Genomic DNA, 23,092 nt, shown 5'->3' with positions numbered 1-23,092 from the left:
ACTTCTTGAAACTGATCTTTGGTCCATGAAAAACACCACTGACCTGCTTGATTCACACAATGAAAGTTATTTCTACATTTTTCCATGTTTTTATTTAAGATTAAAGCACATATTAATGTTAGCTGTTCATTATATTAAATTTGCAAGACGTGAAATAATCATACTAATTTTAAAATCACAAAATATTAAAATTAATGTTGAAAATATTTCTCTGGCAACAAAAGGAAACCATGTTCATAATACACCATTTTAAATAATTCTACTTACTTTGTTTTAAATACTCAACAGGTCAGCTTCCATGAAGAGAGAACCACAAGTTAATATTTCAAGTCAATGAACTTTCATGACCTGAAAAAAATCAACTTTTATCTCACACAAAACACCTGATCTGCTGAGTACTTCCAGCATTGTTTCTATTTCAGATTTCTAGCAACAATTTTTTGTTGGCTTTTTGATTCTTTAGCTTTATTCATTGCTTTTAAATAAAAATTGCTCAAATAGGCCCCAGCATTTTTTTCCACACAATTCAACCCAATCTCTTGTAAGCATAATGCAGAATGTTCTGTTAAAGACAATTGCCAATGCAGCCAGCCCACTTCTTATACACTTTGGAATATATGTATATGCCAAAATGTACACTGTTCTACTTTTCATTTTGTTGGAAAAAAGTTTAACTGATCTAAATTATATAGTGTAAAAAAAGAATTGAATGTGGCATATAGGATAATGCTACCAATAGCTTGCTTGACAATTTTTGTTTATTAAATATCATAAAATGGTTGAGAAGATTTATTTCATGTTTTTAAACTCACCTGAAACGAGATATTTCAGACTGCCCTGCAGATCTAATGATGATACTAACATCAGCAAAAGGTTTTGGTGCTATTAAAGGAAAAAGAAAACTACGTAATTCCAAAAATAATTTATTTTACAATTTGAAATCTTAAATTTCCCAAATATTTTGATTGGAAGTGTACATTTAACTGCTTCATAACCTTTAGGAAGGACCTTCATAACCTTTAAATCCAGTAATCTTAAATTTGTCAATGCTGAAGTATAGTTGGACTCAAAAGGTGAAGGATTCTCATACTGGGTTTGGAAGACACCTAAAATTGCAGTTAAAAAGTAAAATTAAACCAAAGTGTGTTACAAAGGATGAACAACTCTGGTGGGCAGAAAGGGTAGAGTTGCCCATGTTACCCCCCCCCCCCCCTTGGGAGAATCACAAACTGTTACTGTTACCACGCTGCAAATGAGAGAGAAAGAGAGGCAAAGGGAAAAACATACTGGGACCGGAACATTTGCTTCAGATAAGGGAGAGATAACACCGGGAGAGAGAGACTTGTTGTTCCATCATATTATGACTCCTGAAAGACTTACGGCTCCGGAGAGGGTTGTTTACTTGGTACCATTCTGTTCATTAAAATTCCTCAATGAACAGCCGGAGTGGGCTGGTTTGATGGACTAAGCCATTCAAAACTGATTGACACCTGAGACCCCATGAGTAGGGATAAAAGTGAGGTCTGGGGAGACACCCCTCAGACACACCAGGAGACACACTAGTGAGCACGAGAAGGTGTGGGGCATCGGAGACCGAACGAAGGATCGGTCAATTTTAACTCACAGTGTTTATAGCGAGGCTGGTGGGGGCTTGTGTGTGTGTCCACCTTGCCTGGGTGACGAGTCCACCATAGAAGAACGGTCTAGCTAAAGGCGAGAGGGGTCATACCTGAATGGCCACAACAACACATCGATGGATCAAGAATGTAAAGGAAGGTTTGACTGACTATAGCTGTCACTGTTTGCTCACCCTCTCTCTCTCTCTCTCTCTCCCTCCCTCCAACGGTTACAACAAAAGAACCAACAACTACCTCAGCCTACATAAACTGAATTGAACTTTATACTTTCCCATGATAATTCATTATCCCCTAGACAATGATAGAGCTTGTTTATTATTGATTATTATTATACCCACACTTCCAGGTTTAGTATTGCTAATGTGTATTATCTGTATATTTGCATTGCTTATATTGATTTGTATATTTTACTAATAAACACTGTTTTGAAAATAGTACCAGACTCCAACGGATACTTCTATCTTTGCTGGTAAGACGATCAGTTACGAGGTAGGTAGCAAGTGCATCAAAAAACACATTTCCTTTGCCTATAAATTTAAGTGCATTTTCAGCACATTGCTGAACTCTTAACTGGCAGGTCCTGCATAACTTTCATTTACTGGTTATCCATCACTCAATTTCAATCTTAACCCCAACACCCAACCCTTGATCTTCTGACTACCAGCTAACTCCAAAAACGGCATCACTCTCAAACTTAAAACCTCCTTTACCAAATTCATCCATAACTCAACACCCCCCCACCCCCCCACATGCTTCTTTCCCAATTAAGGAGCAATCCCTTGATTTCTTTTTACCGATGCCATCCATAGCATAGAATGCTGCTGGATTCTGAGAGGAATCCCCACTCTACAACCAGCTCTGGCCATATCACTTGCTCAAGCTTTATGCCTTGGATGAAATTGAAGTTTGCATCACAAGGTTAAGGTCAGAAATTACCTTAACTCCCAACCATTCCAATGCTAGTCTAGCTCTCACTATGGCTGCACTTGGACTGCCATGGCGAGTTCCTGTAATTATTGTTTACATTACAGAATGGTCTATTTTAAATTACAAGAATCATAATTATTTAACAGAATTGTAACTTACATTGAGATTCAGATTTATTTCATGCACAAGGAAAAATACAATGAAAAGAATGGATCATATATTTTAGCAGCTTACACATCAAAGATGGACTGGGAACTGCCTACAGTGTTGCCACTTATTGTGACATAGCATGCCCATAATGATCTGCAGAACACAAGTACAGTGCATATAAAAGGTATTCACACCCCCTTAAAAGTTTTCCTATGTTAGTGTTTTACAACATTGAATCACAATGGATTTAATTTGGCTTTTTTTTGACACTGATCAACAGGAAAGACGCTTTTGTGTCAAAGTGAAAACAAATTGGTCTAAACACCTTAACTGCACAAAGGTGATCTCCATTTAACTAATTATGTGACTTCTGAAACTAATTGGCTGCACCAGTGATGATTTGGTGCGTCATATTAAAGGGGGATGAATACCGATGCAATCAATTATTTTATGCTTTATATTTGTAATTTATTTAGATCACTTTGTAAAGATCTGTTTTCACTTTGACACAAAAGGGTCTTTTTCTGTTGAACAGTGTCAAAGAGCCAAATTAAATCCACTGTGATTCAATATTGTACAACAATAAAACATGAAAACGTCCAAGGGGCTAAATACTTTTTATAGGTACTGTACCAGCAACAATGAAATAAAAACAGCAAAACAAGCACCTTTCCCATCACACCCACTCACAATTATCAAAATGAATTTTTTCAAACAAATATTGCAATTAACATTTCCTCACTATTTTATCAACCAACCTGAATCCATGGCGATGGACTTGGGGGGAGTAACAGGATAAAATGGAAAAGGAAAGATGGCTCCAGAAAGCTGGTTTTGAATCTGAAATTAAGATTATAATCATTAAACCACACGGTTTCATTATGAAAATCTCAAACTCGCCAAACAAAATTTCCAAAATTAAACATTGAATTTGGTTCTTATTGCAATGAAAGATAAAAAAAAATGTAACTGCCAGTAAAGAAGACAAAATTCAACTGCCTGAAAAGACTGGATGTAGATGCTGGAATCCTGAGCTCAGCTTACTCACCCTTTTAAGTTGGAAGCTTTGAGAGGCTGGAGAAGGAAAAAGGGTGAAAACTTTTCCAGCCTGGAGTTAAGTTACGTGAACCATATCACAAAGCATATCATTTGCTCATCTTTTGTGATAGGTCATTAAGTTCCAGTTTAATAACACTTAAGTATATTACTTCTGCTGCTGTTGTTTCTGAATGATTCTTCCTGTTAACAGGTTAAAACTAACATGAAGGATCATTCAGAAAAAATGGCAGCTGAAAATATCCTTTATTTCCTCAAAAGCCATGACAAAAATACAGCATAAAGAAGCTGCACTGTGAAGACACAATGTATGAGAAGCAGCTTGCAGTGGTGACAGATAACAAATAAAGTTTTTCTAATCAGAATAAGAGTGAAGGAATTATTTGGTCTGTGACAGGCATTGGAAAAGATCAAACTTATTATGCAGGTGCTAAGGAAAGCTGCTGCACAATCTGTTGTTCACATTTTTCTTCTCTTCACCAGTTGGAGATAATGCGCTTACACTCCAGCTCTGTGATGACCAATTAGGCCAAATGGGATCTGCTTCTTCCACCATTTTGCACCATCTACATACTTCCTATGAAGAACTTCAGGTTTTTCCTCGCTCCTCCATTTGATCAATCTTTGAAAAGAACATAGCTGGAATACTCCACAGACTGCTTTGATCTTTTTTTTTGAGGGACCTCTTTACATTGAATGTTTAGAAAATCTTCACTAAATTAATTTCTGGATGAAGGGTTTGACTTAGGAGGAAAAAAAAGAACAACTGGAGGCCTATAGTCACTGGAGCTATGTTTCCAAGAAGAGCGGAGGTGGAATTGCCAAATATACCCAAGGTTTGAGTAGTTAGATGTTTGGACCATAGGGAGACAAGGGTTATGGAGATCAGGTAACAAAAACAAAAAAGAAAAATCGAGTGGATCCCTGTTGAGCTCAGGTGTGAACCCACTGCAATGCAGCTATTGCAATGTTCCAATACCAATTCAGCAGTGTGAAAGAATTACTTAGTCTATACTTCTTTTTGTACTAATGGTTAATAAAAGGTTACACAGTTTTGCAAGTACCCAAAGGAGACCACATGAGCAAACTATTTTTGTACAAGTTAGTTTTCTTAAAGTATCAATTCATCAAAAGAATTGAAAAATCATTACGTCCATTAAAATTACATATGTGATATTTGTTAGAATAATTTGATCACAATTTTTAAGTAAGTATGGAGTTCTCAGTAGGTGTTAAGCAGCAGGGGCCTTTTCTGGTTGGCTGTCAGTAACTAGTGGTGGTCCTCAAGGGTCAGCTTTGGGACCTCTACTTCTCACACTGTTTGTCAATGATTTAGATAAAGGAATGGATGGTTTTGCAGCGAAGTTTGCAGATGATATGAAGATAGGTAGAAGGGTAGGTACTGCTGAGGAAGCAATGCAATTGCAGAAGGACTTAGACAAATTGGAAGAATGGGCAAAAATGTTGCAGATGGATCACAGTGTTGAGAAATGTATAACACATTTTGGTAAAAGGAACAAAAGTGCAGACCATTATCTAGATGGGGAGAAAATTCAAACATCAGAGGTGCAGAGGAACTTGGAAGCCCTCATGTAAGATTCCCAGAAGGTTAATTTACAGGTTGACTCTGTGGTAAAGAAGGCAAATGCAACATTGGCATTCATTTCAGGGGTAACAGAATATAAAAACGAGGAGATAATGCTGAGGGTTTATAAGTCACTAGTCAGATCACATTTGGAGTATTGCAAGCAGTTTTGAGCCCCATATCCAAAGAATGTGTTGTCATTAGAGTGTTCAGAAGAAGCTCACAAGGATGATTCCAGGAACAAAAGGGTTAACATATGAGGAGCATTTGGCAGCTTTGGGCCTGTACTTACTGGAATTTGGAAGAAAGCAGGGGTGTCTCTTTGAAACCTACCAAATGTTGAAAGGACAAGATAGTGTGGATGTGGGGAAGATGTTTCCTATGGGGGGGGTATTCAGAACTCAAGGGTACAGCCTCAAAATTGAGCGGTGACCCTTTCGAACAGAGACTCTGTGGAATGCTCTGCCACAGACTGCAGTGGAGGCCAAAACTGTGGGTATACTTAAAGTTAAAATTAATAGTTTCCTGGTTGGTCAGGGCATCAAAGGTTATGGTGAGAAGACACATGTATAGTGTTGAGTGGGACCCGGGATAATCCATGAAGTGCTGAATGGTCTAATTCTGCTTCTGTCTTCTGGTTTTATATAGCAACAGAAATGAGGAAATTTCCCTTTCCAAACTTTTATAATGGGAGCTCCACAGATCCAAGGCATTAGCATTTCATTCACTTTCCAAACATTTGACTGTTCCTGTCTTACCACTGCTTACACATTCCTTTTACCCCTACTTTGCCCTTGTGCAACACATTTCAATCTTTACATAAGAAAAAATCTGCAGATGCTGGAAATCCAAAGCAACATACAAAAAATGCTGGAGGAACTCAGCAGGCAACACAGCACCTATGGAAAAGATGTTGACGTTTTGGGCCGAGATCCTTCATCAGGATCGGAAAAGAAGAGAAGCCAGAATAAGAAGGTGGAGGGAAGGCAGGAAAAAGTGCAAGGTGGTAGATGATAGGTGAGACCAGAAGAGGGAGAGGAGATAAGTAAAGAGCTTGGGAAGTTGATTGGTTAAAGAGATAAAGAGCTGGAGAAGGGGGAATCTGATATGAGAGGACAGAAGACCATGGAAGAAAAGGAAGGGGGAGGAGCATCAGACAGAGATGAGGAGACAAAGTGAAAGGGGAAAACAGGAATAGGAGTTTGAGAAATCGATGTTCATGCCATCAAGTTGGAGGCTACCCATACAGGTGTTATTCCGCCAGTTTGAGTGTGGCCACATCCCAGCAGTAGAAGAGGCCATGGACTGACATTATCAGAATGAGAGTAGGAAGTAAAATTGAAATGGATGGTCACTGGGAGATAATTACAGCATTTTGTTACTTGGTCCATGCTAATGCTCCACACTCCAGTATTTATCTAGAATTAGTGCTTATGTTCGACCCATTCAATCTCAAAATCGAGTATATAGACTATACAATGCATCAAAAACACACAATCATTTCTGATACAATGGTAATTAAGGAAATGTATATTCAATGATAATTTCAACTATAAATATCTCTAGCTCTCAAACTGATTTCTAAATATTTTTAGCATCATCTGCATGTGCATTTATATTATTTAATTTAAAACTTTTCTGAAAGTATTGATCATTATCGCTGATTCTGTGGCTTTTACAAACAATTAGTTTATTATTTCTAGTAACAACTATTATATACGCTTTATGAAACATACCTGAATCTTGAAAACCTGCATTCTGAGAGATCTCTGATGAGCTGAAATTGTGTATTCTATTTTTATAGCTGGTTGATAATTTCTTCTTATTTGCACTTCAGAAGGTTGTACAAGTTTCATGTCTGCACCAGTGGGAGTTAGAAGAGCCTTTTTGTGACAAAAAAGATATAATGAATTTTCTTTTCCCTCAAAAATTTGCACTGCCATTTGCAATTTATTTTAGCTATTAATAGCAAGTAAACCAAAAAAAAGAAATCTGCTATTTTCACTTAGTGTAACATCACACAACAAAAATCTCAGTTCAATGCTAGCTGATTTGGGCAACAAATACTGAACTTAGCAGTAACAAATATATTTAGGAAATAAATTTAATAAGTCTCTTTACTGTACAGCTCTCTACCTTCAGGAAATCCTCTAGTTCCATAAAAAATAAACAAGGATGTTCCAAAATACTTTTATTATTTGGCATTGAGCAACTATGCAGCATATTGATAAAGAATAACTGTGTATTCAAATGAATTACGTTACATATAACGATCTCAACAATTAGGCGTAGATAATACGTAAACTAGAGATGTCCAAACCCCATCTCTTTTTCTGGGAACATTGAATAATTAATTCCGATCACCAAACATATCTTTACCTCCACCTCAGGAATCACTCCCTCCATGATTCCCTTGTTCACTCGTCCCTCCCCACTAATCTCTCCCAGCACTTATCCTTGCAAGAGACCAAAGTACTATACCTACCCATTCACTTCCTCCCTCACCTCCATTCAGAGCCCCAACAGTCCCTCCAGGTGAGGCAACACTTCAACTGCAAATCTACTTGGGTCATCTATTGTGTCTGGTGCTCCCGATGCAGCGCACTCTACATTGGTGAGATGCATCATAAGTTTGGTGACCACTTTGTTGAGCACTTGAGCAGCCACTAAAAGGAGAAGTTTCTGGTGGCCAAAGATCTAAATTCTGATTTTCATTCCCTTTCTGACATGACGGTCCATGGCCTTCTCTTGTTCTACAATGAGGCCACCATCAAGGAGGAGCAACATCTTATTTTCCATCTGGGTAGCCTCCAACCTGATGGCATGAACATCGTTTTCTCATTCCAGTTAAAAAAAAATCATTCCCCTCCCTTCTTCTTCTTCTCTTCCACACAATGGCCCTTTATCCTACCTCCCCTGGGTCCCCTCCTCTTATGATCCACTCTCCTCCTATCAGATTCCATCCTTTCAATCCCTTGATCCCTTTACCTTTCTTACCCACCTAGCTTTATCTAATAGCTATCTCCTCCTTTCCCACCCCACATCTTTATATTTTGTCGTCTTCCCTCTTCCTTTGCAGTCCTGAAGAAGGGTCTCAGCCTGAAACTTTGAATGTTATTCATTTCCACAGATGCTACTTGTCTACTGAGTTCCTCAAGACTTTGTGCATGTTGCTTTGGATTTCCAGCAACTGCAAAATTTCTCAGGTAAATAAAAATCATTCTAATTTTCCATTCCCCATTTTTCACCAGGCTTAATGATTCTCTAATTATTTTTACACATATGGGATATGCTGTTTTCACAAGTTCGAATGGCAATAACATTAAATTTAAGCTTAAGCGAATTAAGAGAAAAGGCATTTTTGAAACTGGAACAATTGGCCTGAAATCAATAAATGCTTCATATTTTGTTACAATAGATAAGATTAACAATATACCTTAACATCACAGGGAAGATCAACAATGTAGCTCTCATGAGGTGATGTCTCTATATAGTCTTTATAAACCTTTTCCAGCTGAGCTGTTTGCTTCCTACTCATTTGTTTCCAGCGTGATTTTTCTTTGGGCTTACTTTCCCAAATAACATCAGAACTGTGATAGAAACAGTAATAAGTATGCAAGGTCTTGTAAATTAATGCCACTGTGGTTTCAAATCTACAGTTCATCATATTTCCCCTCTTTTTAAAAAGCTGCTGTATTTAATACAAACTGAGAACTCAGTATTACTTTCAACCTGTTTAGAAGTGACAAGAGATGCAATGTAAATACTATTAAAATCTATGAGAAATCTAATTGTTTCAATTTGTATTTGACAATTTGTTGAGTTTGTAGAGGCAGCACGGTAGCATAGCAGCTAATGCAATGCTATTACTGTCCTAGCAACTCTGCTTCAATTCCTTCTGCTGTTTGTAAGGAGTTTGTACACTCTCCCTGTGACCAAGTGGGTTTCTTCTAGGTGCTCCAGTTTCCTCCCACATTCCAAAGACTTATAGGCTAGTAGGTTAATTGGTCACCTAAGAGTAATTAGGTGCAAGGGCTTGTTCATAAACTGTATCTCTAAATTTACCTTGTTATACCAATGTAGATCACTTCTTGCTTTGTTGAATTATTAACCAAAGAAATTCCCAAGTTCTGTAAAGACAGGATCATTTCCTGGTCTGCTATTTCTGCTTTCTCACTTTCGTGAGCCAATCTGAATGTTCTCTCATCGTCTGTGAATAGAATGATTCTCTGCAATCCCTCAAAGAAGGATTCTACATAAAAAGCCCCATGATTCCTTGGAAGATCATCCTGAAAGTAAAAAGAAATTCCTATTTTATTTCCTTTGCAAATATGAAAATACATAGGTTATAATTATAATGGCAGTATTGCAAGGGTTTAAAGTGCAGAGACAGCAAATGAAGGGAAGGCAAACACACATTGAAAACATTGTTAACTTTAAAATTAAACAGTAAAATAAACTAAGTAACAAAGGCAAGTAGGAGCAAGGTGTAAACATTGACACCTGAACTTCTTAGCCTGAATAATTTCAGGTGGCAGCTGCTAATGTATTCCACGTAATCACTGTGCAAATGGTTAAAACACTAATGCTCTCTAGTCAAGGGAAAGAAAGGACTTTGTCCCTTGTTTGATCAGACACAGGCAGAGGTAAGATGTTGCCAGAGGACAATTTCTTTGAGCTCATTACGATCACAGAAATTCTCCTCTTTAATGCCTTTCATTTCCCCTTTCAAGGTGGCTGGGGTTTGGTCAGGATCTGTGATCTACAGCTGCACTCAAACTGTGTTTCTTGTTCTCACTCCCAGAGCTCACCGACTGGCTGTTTCTCGATATCCCCTGCAGTGGCCTGGAAGACGTGCGCCCTTGAGTTGCTGTTTTGTGGGAGTGTGAATGAACTGATTCTGTACCAATGTCGTCGACTGAGGTGTCGTGGGAGAACGGAACATAGTGATAATGGATGTGGCTCTTGGAGGCTTTTGCACTCAGGCATTCACTATCTCCTTCTCGATGATGGGCGAGATTTCATTGCTGATTCTCAAGTCAGAGAAGCTCAGAATAAAAGCAATATGGCAGATTGTAACACTGTAACAGCAAGCTACTTGTATAATTTGTTGATCTCCCCCCTCGCTCTGAAAGGGGCAACATCTCTCTGATATTGAGAGAGAGAGAGAGAGAGAGAGCCTGTGGCATGTCAAACTGTCAAGTGAACAACAGTTTTTGTTGGACCGCACATCATGGTCTCTCTTTTGGGGCTTTACTATTGCTTGCTTGGTGGGTGGCGACACGTGATGTTTCCTACTGAAATAAGTGGGGGGAAGGGGAGGGTTCATGTTTTGCTGCTGCATGTGCATAGGAGGGGGCAAGAGGTAGTTTTGGGGGCTTCCAATATTTTCTGTCTTTCATTCTTTGGAATTCTCTTCTATTTTCATGGATGTCTGCAAAGAGTAAGAAATTCAGGTTGTATATTGTATACACTTTCTGATATTAAATGGAACTAAAATGGGGAAACAGCTGAAAATTTTATATAAAAACATTAAACCACCTTACCTTTACCATGCTTAGTTCTCCACCTATATCCTCACATTGGCAATGCCACTTCAACAGCTTTGGTTCTGTTGGCTCTTCCCAGGTATAGTAAGATGCTTCACCTGGCTCCAATTGATACTTCTTTCGAGTTGAATTGCTGGTAACAAATTGTGAATTTACAATTTAATGAAGTAGGTTTGAGGCACAACTTCATATTGTCTTTGTTATCATAGAGGGGCCTTAGCACCATGTAAACACTTTTTAACTATGAGACAATACAACTAATGATTTTAAAAAATTAAAATAAGACCATAAGAGATACAAACAGAATTAGGTCATTTGCCCCATAGAGTCTGCTTTGCTGTTTCATCATGGCTGATCCATTTTCCCTCTCAACCCCATTCTCCTGCCTTCTCCACATAACACAGAAACATAGAAAAACCTACAGCACAATACAGGCCCTTCAGCCCACAAAGTTGTGCCGAAAATGTCCCTACCTTAGAAATTACTAGGCTTACCCATAGCCCTCTATTTTTCTAAGCTCGAAGTATCTATCCAAAAGTCTCTTAAAAGACCCTATCATATCCGCCTCAACTAGCATTGCCGGCAACCTTGCATGCCCTGACTAATCAACAACCAATCAAACAAATACACCCAATAACCTGGCCTCCACAGCCACCTGTGGCAATGAATTTCACAGATTCACCACTTTGGCTAAAGAAATTCCTCCCCATCTCTGTTCCAAAAGGACATCCCTCTAATCCCAGACCACCCCACTCTAGGGAACATCCACTCCATATTCATTCTATCTCAGCTTTTCAACATTCAATAGGTTTCAATTAGACTCCCTCTACATTCTTCGAAATTCCAGCAAGTACAGGCCCAGAGCCATCAAATATTTCTCACAGATGACTTTTTCCATTCCCAGAATAATTTGTGAACCTCCTCTGAACTCTCTCCAAATTCATCACATCCTTTCTTAGATAAGGTACCCAAAACTGCTCGCAGTATTCTAAGTGAAGCGTCATCAGTGCCTTTTAAAGCCTCAGCTTCATATCTTTGCTTTTATATTCTCATTCTCTTAAAACAATTGCCAACATTCCATTTGCCATCCTCACTATTGACTCAACCTGGAAATTAACTTTTAGGGAATCCTGCATGAGGACTCCCAAGTCCCTTTGCTCCTCAGAATTTCAAATTTTCTGCCTGTTTAGAAAATAGTTTACACTTTTGCTCCTTCTATCAAGGTGTTGAACAATACACTTCCTGACACTGTAGTTCATCTGCCACTTCTTTGCCCATTCTCCTAATCTTAGTCCTTCTGCAGCCTCCCTGCCTATCTGCCCCCTCACCCATTTACGTATCATCCACTAACGGACACAAAGCCGTCAATTCCATTCTCCAAATCAATGAAATATAATGTAAAACAAAGCGATCACAACACTGACCCCTGTGGAACACCACCAGTCACCGGCAGCCAACTAGAAAAGGCTCCCTTTATTCCTACTATTTGACTCCTACATCAGTCAACCCTCTACCTATCCTAGTACTGCACCTTTCCTTTAATACCATGGACTCTTATCTTGTTAATCAGCCTTATGTGCAGCACATTGTCAAAACTCTTCTGAAAATTGAAGTACACAACATTCACTAATTCTTCTTTGTCTATCTACTTAGGGGGCTGTGGAGGCCAGACCATTGGGTGCACTTATGTGTTACTTACTTAAATATTTTCAACAAGATGTTTCTTTAAGGAAACCATGCTCACTTTAGCCTATTTCACCATGTGTCTCCAAGTACACTGGAATGCCATTTGCAAATTTCCAGTCCTCCAGAACCATGCCAGAATCTAGCGATTTTTAAAGATTATTAACAATGCCTCCACAATCGCTTCAGCTATCTCTTTGAGAACCATGGGATGTAATCTATCTGGTGACTTTATCTACCTTCAGACATTTCAGCTTCTCAAGCACCTTTCCTTTATAATAGCAATTACACTCACTTCTGCCCTGACACTCTTGAACTTCCAGGATACTGCTAGTGTCTTTACTTCTAAAAATTTACTTCTAAATTTCTCACTGGTAGTGTACCCTTCGAAACAACTTTGGTCAACTCCTGCCTCACATCTCTATTACTCCCTTTGCACCACTGCAAAACTAATACATCTGACGTCAGTTGTCTGTCTCAAATTGCAGGGTGAAATCTATCATATCTTGATCACTGCCTCCTAAGAGATTCTTTATCTTAAGCTCCCTAATCAAATCTGGTTCATTACATAATACCCAGTCCAGAATAACCCTTCATAATGGGTTCTACCATCAGCTGCTCTAAAAAGCCATCACCTAGGTATTCCATAAATTCTTTCTCGGGATCCAGCACCAACCTGTATATGAAATCACCCACTGACTATCATAACATTGCCTACATACATTTTCTATCACCCACTGTAATTAGTAATCCACATCCTGGCTACTGTTTGGAGATCCGTACAAAATCCCATCATGGTCTTTTTTACTCTTGCAGTTTCATAGTTCTACCCACAAGGATTCTACATCTTCTGATCCTATGTCACTTCTAAGGATTTAATTTCTTTTTTTTAAATCAACAGACCCCTCTGCCTACCTGCCTGACCTTGCGATACAAGGTGTATCCTTGGATGTTAAGGTCCCAAATATGATACTTCAGCTACAACTCAATGATGTTATAACTTCATACCTTCCAATCTTAACTACGCTACAAGATTATCGACCTTTTTCTGTAACACTGCCAACATGGTTGACATTTTTAGTAAAAAGCCATGCAACTTTTTCAAATTCAATTCTTTTTAAGTATCAACGATATTCAAGAAGAATTGATTATCATTGCCACTCAAATTTTCATTATACATGCAAAGGTACCTCTGATGATATTCAATTGTGCTTGTGCCTGTATGGTTAATAACGAGGAATGGAGCAGCCCCTTCATGGTAATCCTTAAAAGTAACCAAGGTAGAATGTTCTGCCAAGTGTACTTCCACTATGATGCCTCCGAACTGTAATATATATAAGTCAATCAGAAGCAATTAGTGTTTTGATAACATTTTAATTCTTTTAAATGCAGGATTCAAAACAAAGTTTCTGCAAACATTGAGTACTGAAATGGAAATCTTGATCTTATTTCATTGAGAGTGCAGCTGTTAATAAAACACTGAACAAGCTACACTAACTTAATATTTGAATTAAAGGATAACAGCTTTTTTTAAATACTCTTTGAAACTATTAAGTTGAGTAAACAACTAGAAAACTTGTTTAGAGGAGTTAGGGTGGCATGGTAGCGTAGCAGTTAGCACAATTGGTTTACTGTGTCAGCAATCACCAATCAGGGTTCGATTCCTGCCACTGTTTATAAGGAACTTGTATGTTCTCCCCATGACCATCTGAGTTTCTTCTGGGATTTCTGGTTTCCATCCACATTCCAAAGGTGTTCAGTTAGGGTTAATGGACATGAATTGTTTGTACAAATAGTGTGGTGATAATTGTGGGTACCCCCAGTACAATCCCTGGTTGCTGATGCAATACAATGCATTTCACTGTACAGTATGTTTCAATATACATGTGACAAATAAAGTTAATCTTTAAACAACTGGAAAACAGGTTGGTATATAGCTGCTCCTGCAGCAATAATGAATATAAATAGAAAAAGGCCATTCTGCCCTTTGAACTTGCCCTGCCATTCAACAAGATTGTGGTTGATCTACCCAATTTCTGATCTAACCCAATTTCTTATCTTATCCCAATATCCCTGGAATTTTAAATTTCCATAAAACTTTTGAACAGTCAATGACAGCACCAGCACAACATTCCAGAGAATTCTACAGCTTCACCACTCTCAGTGGAGAAATTACTCATTTGAAACCATGTGGCCTGCCCATTCTTTTAAGGCCTAAGAGCACATTGCGAAGCCAGGTGAAATGCTCTGGTATGCATTTTGCACCTAAACTGTCGATCCTCTGACAATTTTGTATGTTTCAATGAGCTCACCCCTCATTCTTCGAATGTTTAGAATACAGAAGGTTCTTCCTTTTTTGACAGACCCCAACTCAGGTACCAGTTCAATTAAGCTTCACAACGTTCCTTTCTTTGTAATGCAAGGAGAACAAAATATACACTCACAATATTTTATGTGTGGTCTCTGCAAGGTCCTTTATAATCATAGCAAGATATCTTTGCCCTTGCAGGCAATGCAGTAATGGTACTAATACATTAACAATTCAGTTTTTAAACAGTAATGACCAGATGCCCAAGTCTAGATATGTCTGAAACATTAACACAATACGAATAAATGCAGGCCTTCAGTTAAATTGAACTAAGCATTTTAATTCTCTAGGAATGAAAAAAAAATTGATATTCTTTAGAGTCAAATGTGATGCTGCTAGGATTTGAAAAAATAAATAAGAGTACTATCTGAAAACACAAAAAGAAAACTTTCTGAATTTCAGCACTGGTTTTCCTCTTGACCCAAACTTAAAAGTACATCTAAACCCCAGTCAGATTTGGACCTTTCACCAAGCTTTGTATCAGCAACCCACCACTCACTCACCCCACTACCTTTAATGGGTATGGAGGCTCAGGTGTCAGGTACATTCAAAATGGATCAATACATTTCTTAATATTTAGGGTTAGGAGCAGGAAATTGAAATCGTTGAAGCAGTGGAGGGCATCAGAAGATGTCATGGATGTAGTGGGAAGAGGTGCCACAGTCTTGATTATGGACTCTCTTCTGATATTTTCCCACACAGAGGAGATGCAAACCTTGTTTACTAACTTCTTTCCATTCCATCATCCAGTGACTTGACAGCCCGTTCCAGTGAAACAGGAATTCACTTGCACCGCTTCTGATCTAATATACAACAGTCATTATTCATGCTACTGTCTCCAAGCTCCAGATTGGGATATAGCTTGATAAAGTACACGTTTTCAATCAACAAAGGTGACCCTGATTTTCAGCAGTCTGCTGATTTGTAAGCTATCTTACTGTACATTTCCAAACCAAAAGCAGTGGATGAACCAGGAGGTTGGTAGTCTTGCAGAGGGCTAGATCTGTGACATTTAAGACTGACAACCTAGATCTGTACAATAAAACCAGGCATGACTTACGGTGGTCTACTTCAAGAGCTAAGAAACAATTCCAAGTGAGGTTAGAGGTGACATTGGATGCACGTCAACTCTGGCAGGGTTCGCAAGCCATTACTTCCTAAAAAGTGAAACCCCGCAGCATGAAAGGCAGTGATGCTTCACTACAAGACAAGCTCAACGCCTCTAATGCTCGCTTTGAAAGAGAGAATAAAACAATAGCTGTGAGGATCCCTACAGCACCCATCGACCCTGTGATTTCAGGGTGAACCCTTGCAAGGAGGCAGCCCGGGTGAGGTATCTGGTAAGGCTATGAAAGCTTATGCCAACAAACTGGCAATGCTCAAGAAGTGCAGTGTCTGCTGTCTTAACAACTATAGTCCAATAGCACTCACATCTACGGTGATGAAATGCTTTGAGAGATCAGTCACAGCCAGAATCAAACTCCTGCTTCAAAAAGATCTATACCCACTGCAATTTGCTTATTGCCACAACAGGTCTATGACAGACGCAATTTCAATGGCTCTCAGTGTATCTTTGGATCAACTCGACACTACAAATACCTATCTCAGGATGTTGTATATTCACTATAGCTCACCATTTAACATGATCAGTCCTATAGTCCTGATTGAAAAGCTACAGAACCTGGGCTTCTGTACCTCCCCCTGCAATTGGATTTTCGACTTTCTAACTGGAAGGCCACAATCTATGTGGATTGGTAATAACCTTGCTGACAATCAACATCGGCGCACCTCATGAATGTGTGCTTAGCCCACTGCTCTATTCTCTCTATACCCATAACTGTGTGGTTATACACAGCTTAAGTGTCATCTATAAATTTCCTTATGATACAACTATTATTGGCAAAATCTCAGATGGTGACAAGAGAGCATACAGTAGCGAGATGTACCAGTTAGTTGAATGGTGTTGTAGCAACAACCTTGTACTCAACGTTAGTAAGAATAACAACTGATTTTAGACTTCAGAAAGTGTAAGCTGAGTGAACACAAACCAATCCTCATAGAGGGATCCGAAGTGGAGAGAGTGAGCAATTTCAAGTTCCTGCGTGTCAATTCCTCTGACGACTTAACCTGTCCTGAAATATTGATGCAACTATAAAGGCAGCAAGACAGCAGCTATATTCCATTAGGAGTTTGAGGAGATTTGGTTTGTCACCTAAAACACTCAAAAACTTACAAAGTACCCCATGAACAGCATTCTGACAGACTGCATCACAGTTTAGAATGGGAAGGAGTTACTGCACAGGATTTAAGTAAGTTGTAGAAAATTGTAATATTAGACAGCTCCATCATGTGTACTAGCCTTTGTAATATCCAAATTATCTTCAAGGAGTGGTGGTGCCCATCATTAATGACCCCAACCACCAAATTTGGACCCAAATAATACGGCAGGAGGACAGAAACCTGAGTAATAGTGCTTAAGATGAAGTAACACGAGTGAATCTGCAGATGCTGGAAATAAATAAAAACACAAAACGCTGATGAAGGGTTTCGGCCCGAAACGTCGTCACTGCCTCCTCCCATAGATGCTGTCTGGCCTGCTGAGTTCTGTCAGCATTTTGTATTTTTATTAAGTAGTTGGTTTACAAACTGAGGCAATAGGCAGTGAGACTTCTAGCAAGAAGAGGCTGATGACAGGGTGAAATTGTAGTCAGAAAGATGAGTTGCAATGTAAAAGGTGGACAAAATCAAAAAGGGTGAATACAGGACTAAAGGTATTATATTTGAATGCACACAACCTATGGAATAAGGTAGATGAACTTGTTACAGATTGACATGAAAGATGTTGTAGGCATTACTGAATCATGGCTGAAAGAAGATTATAGCTGGCAGCTTAAAGTCCAAGGATACACATTGTATCAAAAGGACAGGCAGGAAAGCTGAGGGGAGTGTCCTTGCTCTGTTGGTAAAAAATGAAATCAAATCATTAGAAAGAGGTTACATATGGTCAGAAAGTGTTGGATCATTGTGGCTAGAGCTAAGGAACTGAAAGGATGAAAAGACTGGAGGGAGTTATATACAGACTCCTAAACAGTAGTAAGGTTGTGGACTACAAATTACAATGGGAGATAGAAAATGAATGCCAAAATGACAACGTTACAATAGTCATGGGGGATTTCAACATGCAGATAGATTGGAAGATCAGGCTGGTGCTACAAACCCCATTTCCAGAAAAGTTGGGATATTTTCCAAAATGCAATAAAAACAAAATTCTGTGATATGTTAATTCACGTGAACCCTTATTTAACTGACAAAAGTACAAAGAAAAGATTTTCAATAGTTTTACTGACCAACTTAATTGTACTTTGTAAATATACACAAACTTAGAATTTGATGGCTGCAACAAACTCAACAAAAGTTGGGACAAAGTCAAAATAAGATTGAAAAGTGCACAGAATATTCAAGTAATACTGGTTTGGAAGACTCCACATTAAGCAGGCTAATTGGTCGCATGTGAGGTATCATGACTGGGTATAAAAGTAGTTTCCATCAAAGGTTCAGTCTTTGCAAGCAAGGATGGGTCGTGGCTCACTCCTTTGTGCCAAAATTTGTGAGAAAATTGTTAGTCAGTTCGAAAGGAACATTTCCCAATGCAAGATTGCAGAGAATTTAGGTCTTTCAACATCGACAGTACATAATATTGTGAAAAGATTCAGAGAATTCAGAGACATCTCAATGCGTAAAGGGCAAGGTCAGAAACCACTGTGGAATGCGCGTGATCTTCGAGCCCTCAGGTAGCACTGACTAAGAAACCGTCATGCTACTCTGACAATTATAGTCACCTGGGCTCAGGAGTACTTCGGAAAACCATCGTCACTTAACACAGTCCGTCGCTGCATCCAGAAATGCAACTTGAAACTGTATTACGCAAGAAGGAAGCCATACATCAATTCCATGCAGAAACGTCGGCTAGTTCTCTGGGCCCGAGCTCATCTCAGATGGACCGACAGACTGTGGAACCGTGTGCAGTGGTCAGATGAGTCCACATTTCAGCTAGGTTTCGGAAAAAACGGGCTTCGAGTGCTCTGTGCCAAAGATGAAAACGATCATCCCGATTGTTATCAGCGAAAGGTGCAAAAGCCAGCATCTGTGATGGCATGGGGGTGCATCAGTGCCCACTGCATGGGTGAGTTGTGTGTATGTGAAGGTATCATTGACTCTGAGGCATATATTAGGATTTTAGAGAGACACATGTTGCCATCAAGGCGGCATCTCTTCCCGGGACGTCCATGCTTATTTCAGCAGGACAATGCCAGACCACATTCTGCACGGGAAGCATTGTGGTCTGAGAGCAGCTATTGTTGGAATTTCTGGAAGCACTTTGGAAGACACAGGATATATGCAGATGCATGCAGTAGTTTGGGCAGCCTGGTCAAAATTTCTGATACTGTTAATAGTTAAGTGAATAGAAAATGAACTGATCTCAAAAAGTCATAAAGTTAAAGATGAAACAGTCTTTTCAACATGTTAAGATTAGTGTATTATCTTTATTTTGTACAATTTTAGAGTGGAAAGAAAGGAAAAGGGCACGATGCAAGAGTTTGGGCACCCCAAGAGAATTGAGCTCTCAGATAACTTTTACCAAGGTCTCAGACCTTAATTAGTTTGTTAGGGCTATGGCTTGTTCATAGTCATCGTTGGGAAAGGCCAAGTGAGTCAAATTTCAAAGCTTTATGAATACCCTGACTCCTCAAACTTTGTCCTAACAATCAGCAGCCATGGGCTCCTCTAAGAGCCGCCTAGCATCTGAAAATTAAAATAAATGATGCCCACAAAGCAGGAGAAGACTATAAGAAGATAGCAAAGTGTTTTCAGGTAGGCATTTCCACAGTTCGTAATGTAATTAAGAAATGGCAGTAACAGGAATGGTGGAGCTCAAGTTGAGGTCTGGAAGACCAAGAAAACTTTCTGAGAGAACTTCTCGTAGGATTGCTAGAAAGGCAAATCAAAACCCCATTTGACTGCAAAAGACTTTCAGGAAGATTTAGCAGACGCTGGACTGGTGGTGCACTGTTCTACTGTGCAGCAACACCTGCACAAATATGACCTTCGTGGAAGAGTCATCAGAAGAAAACCTTTCCTGCATCCTCACCACAAAATTCAGCGTCAGAAGTTTGCAAAGGAACATCTAAACAAACTTGATGCATTTTGGGAACGGGTCTTGTGGACTGATGAAGATAAAATAGAACTTTTTGGCCACAATAAGCAAAGGTATGTTTGGAGAAAAAAGGGTGCAGAATTTAATAAAAAGAACACTTCTCCAACTGTTAAGCACGGGGCTGGATCGATCATACTTTGGGCTTGTGTTGCAGCCAGCGGCACGGGGAACATTTCACTGGTAGAGTGGAGAATGAATTCAGTTAAATACCAGCAAATTCTGGAAGCAAACATCATATCGTCTGTAAAAAAAAAATAGCTGAAGATGAAGAGAGGATGGCTTCTACAACAGGATAATGATCCTAAACACACCTCAAAATCCACAATGGACTACCTCCAGAGGTGCAAGCTGAAGGTTTTGTCGTGGCCCTCACAGTCCCCCGACCTAAACATCATCAAAAATCTGTGGATAGACCTCAAAAGAGCAGTGCATGCAAGACGACCCAAGAATCTCACAGAACTAGGAGCCTTTTGCAAGGAAGAATGGGCAAAAATCCCCCAAACAAGAACTGAAAGACTCTTAACTGGCTACAAAAAGTGTTTATAAGCTGCCATACTTGCCAAAGGGCAAGTACTGACCATGCAGGGTGCCCAAACTTTTGCTTTGGGCTCGTTTGCTTTTTTGTTATTTTGAAACTGTAAAAGATGGAAATAAAAAAGTAATCTTGCCAAAAATATTAAAGAAATGTGTCATCTTTAACTTTATGCCTTTTGAAAATCAGACCATCTTTTACTCGCTTAGCTATTCACAGTAACAGAAATTTTGACCAACTATGTTTTCACAGAAACATAGAAAACCTACAGCAGAATACAGGCCCTTTGGCCCACAAAGTTGTGCCAAACATGTCCCAACCTTAGAAATTACCAGGCTTACCCATAGCCATCTATTTTTCTAAGCTCCATGTACCTATCCAAAAGTCTCTTAAAAGACCCTATTGCATCCGCCTCCACCACCATTGCTGACAGCTCATTCCACACACTCACCACTCGCTGCGTAAAAAACCTTACCCTTGACATCTCCTCTGTTCCTACTCCCCAGCACATTAAACCTATTATCCTCTCGCGGCAACCATTTCAGCCCTGGGGAAAAGCCTCTGACTATCCACACGATCAATGCCTCAATTTCAATTTTCAGAAGGCCTTTGAAAAGGTTCCACACGAGGCAGCTTAACAAGCTACAAGCCTGTGATATTACAGGAAAGATGTGAGTATGGAAAAAGCAGTGCCTGACAGGCAGGAGGCTAAGAGTGGGAATAAAGGGAGCTTTTTTTTGGTTGGCTGCTGGAGACTAGTGGTGTTCCACAGAGTCTGTGATGGGACTATGATTCTTTTTATGTTATATGTTCATTATTTGGATGATTGAAATGATGGCTTTGTTGCAAAATTTTCAGACAATACAAAGATACATGGAGGGGCAGGTAGTTTGAGGAAGTACAAAGGCCACAGAAGGACTTAAGCAGATTAGGAGAAGGGCAAAAAAATGGCAGATGGAGTACAGTGTCAGGAAGAGTATGGTCATACACTTTGGTAGAAGAACGGGCTATTTTCTAAATGGCAAGAAAATACAAAAAACTGAGATGCAAAGCAACTTAGGAATGCTTTTTCAGGATTCCTTAAAAGTGAATTTGCATGTTGAGTCTGTGGTGAGGAAGGCAAATGCGAAGTTAATATTCATTTCAAGATGACCAGCATACAAGAACAAGGCTGTAATGTTGAGAGTACATAAGGCATTGGTGAAACCTCACTTGGAGTATTGTGAGCAGTTTTGGGCCCCTTATCTTAGAAAGAATGTTCTGAAACTGGAGAAGGTTAAAAGGAAGTTCACAATAATAATTCCAGGTTTGAACAGCTTGTCATATGAAAAGCATCTGATGGCTTTAGGCCTGTATTTACAGGAATTCAGAAGAATGAGAGGTGACCTCATTGAAGCCTATCGAATGGTAAAAAGCCTTAATAGATTGGATCTGGAGAGGATATTTCCTACGGTGGGAGATTCTAAGACAAGAAGGCACAGACTCAGAACAGAGGAGTGTCCTTTTAGAATGGAGATGAGGAGGAATTCCTTTGGCCAAAGAGTGGTAAATTCTTGGGATTCATTGCCACAGGTAGCTGTGAAGACCAAGTCTGTGTGTATATTTAAGGCAGAGGTTGATAGATTCTTGCCTGGCCAGGGCATGAAGGGATACAGGGTGACGGCAGGAGACTGGGGTTGAGAGGGAAATAGATCAGCCACGATGAAATGGCAGAGCAGACTCAATGGACAAAATGACCTAATTCTACTCCTATGTCTTATGGTCATGCCCCTTTTCATTGTTGCCAACAGGAAAAAGGCACAGAAGGCTGAAGACACACACTTAGCAATTCAGAGACAGCATCTTCCCCTCTGCCATCTGATTTCTAAATATACATGGAAACCATGAACACTATCTTACTATTTTTTAATTTCTGTTTTTGCACTACTTATTTTATTTAATATACATATATATATCTACTGTAATTCAGATTTTTTTCCTATATTTATCATGTATTTCATTCTACTGCTGCTATAAAGTTTATAAATTTCACAACGTATGCCAGTGTTAGTAATTCTGATTCTTTTTTTGATTTTACTCTGGCCTCCTTTGGCAGTTTTAATGAGAACCATGTCTCTTCTGTCATCTGGGTATATTACAGTTTTGTGGACGACATCAAATTCAACTTTCTATGCATCTGAACTGGCCAGTTCTGCTATGGGTTATCCACCAGCAATGCTTTCTTGTTTTCTATTCCTCTACAACTACTGTCTATTCTGCATAACAAATACCTGCAATTCACTGCCTTAACATGTTTCCTATGTTGTGTATTCAATATTTCAGTAACATTTGAGTAAACTTGCATAGAAAAAAGTCGATATAGCATTCCTGTTTAAATAATTATGGATTAT

At 39.2% G+C, this 23,092-nt stretch overlaps 1 protein-coding gene across 3 annotated transcripts in view; it reads right to left on the bottom strand.

The window, feature by feature from the left end:
* Positions 1-23,092, bottom strand: part of vps13a (vacuolar protein sorting 13 homolog A) — a 361,176-nt gene that overhangs the window by 65,865 nt on the left and 272,219 nt on the right. For all 3 annotated transcript variants that reach the window (XR_009512162.1, XM_059969760.1, XM_059969759.1), the window contains exons 52-58: positions 13,778-13,911; positions 10,902-11,037; positions 9,421-9,644; positions 8,792-8,945; positions 7,092-7,238; positions 3,473-3,554; positions 813-882 (exon numbers count right to left, since the gene is read on the bottom strand). Coding sequence is in view for 2 of the 3 variants with exons in the window: in XM_059969760.1 (XP_059825743.1) it covers positions 813-882; positions 3,473-3,554; positions 7,092-7,238; positions 8,792-8,945; positions 9,421-9,644; positions 10,902-11,037; positions 13,778-13,911 (947 nt within the window). In the remaining variant the exon portion in view is untranslated. The remainder of the gene's footprint in view (positions 1-812; positions 883-3,472; positions 3,555-7,091; positions 7,239-8,791; positions 8,946-9,420; positions 9,645-10,901; positions 11,038-13,777; positions 13,912-23,092) is intronic.

The sequence above is a fragment of the Hypanus sabinus genome, chromosome 5 (assembly GCF_030144855.1).
Source record: "Hypanus sabinus isolate sHypSab1 chromosome 5, sHypSab1.hap1, whole genome shotgun sequence".
Taxonomy (NCBI): domain Eukaryota; kingdom Metazoa; phylum Chordata; class Chondrichthyes; order Myliobatiformes; family Dasyatidae; genus Hypanus; species Hypanus sabinus.
Note: the sequence above shows the minus strand (reverse complement) of the source record. Positions and strands in the feature narration are given on the sequence as shown.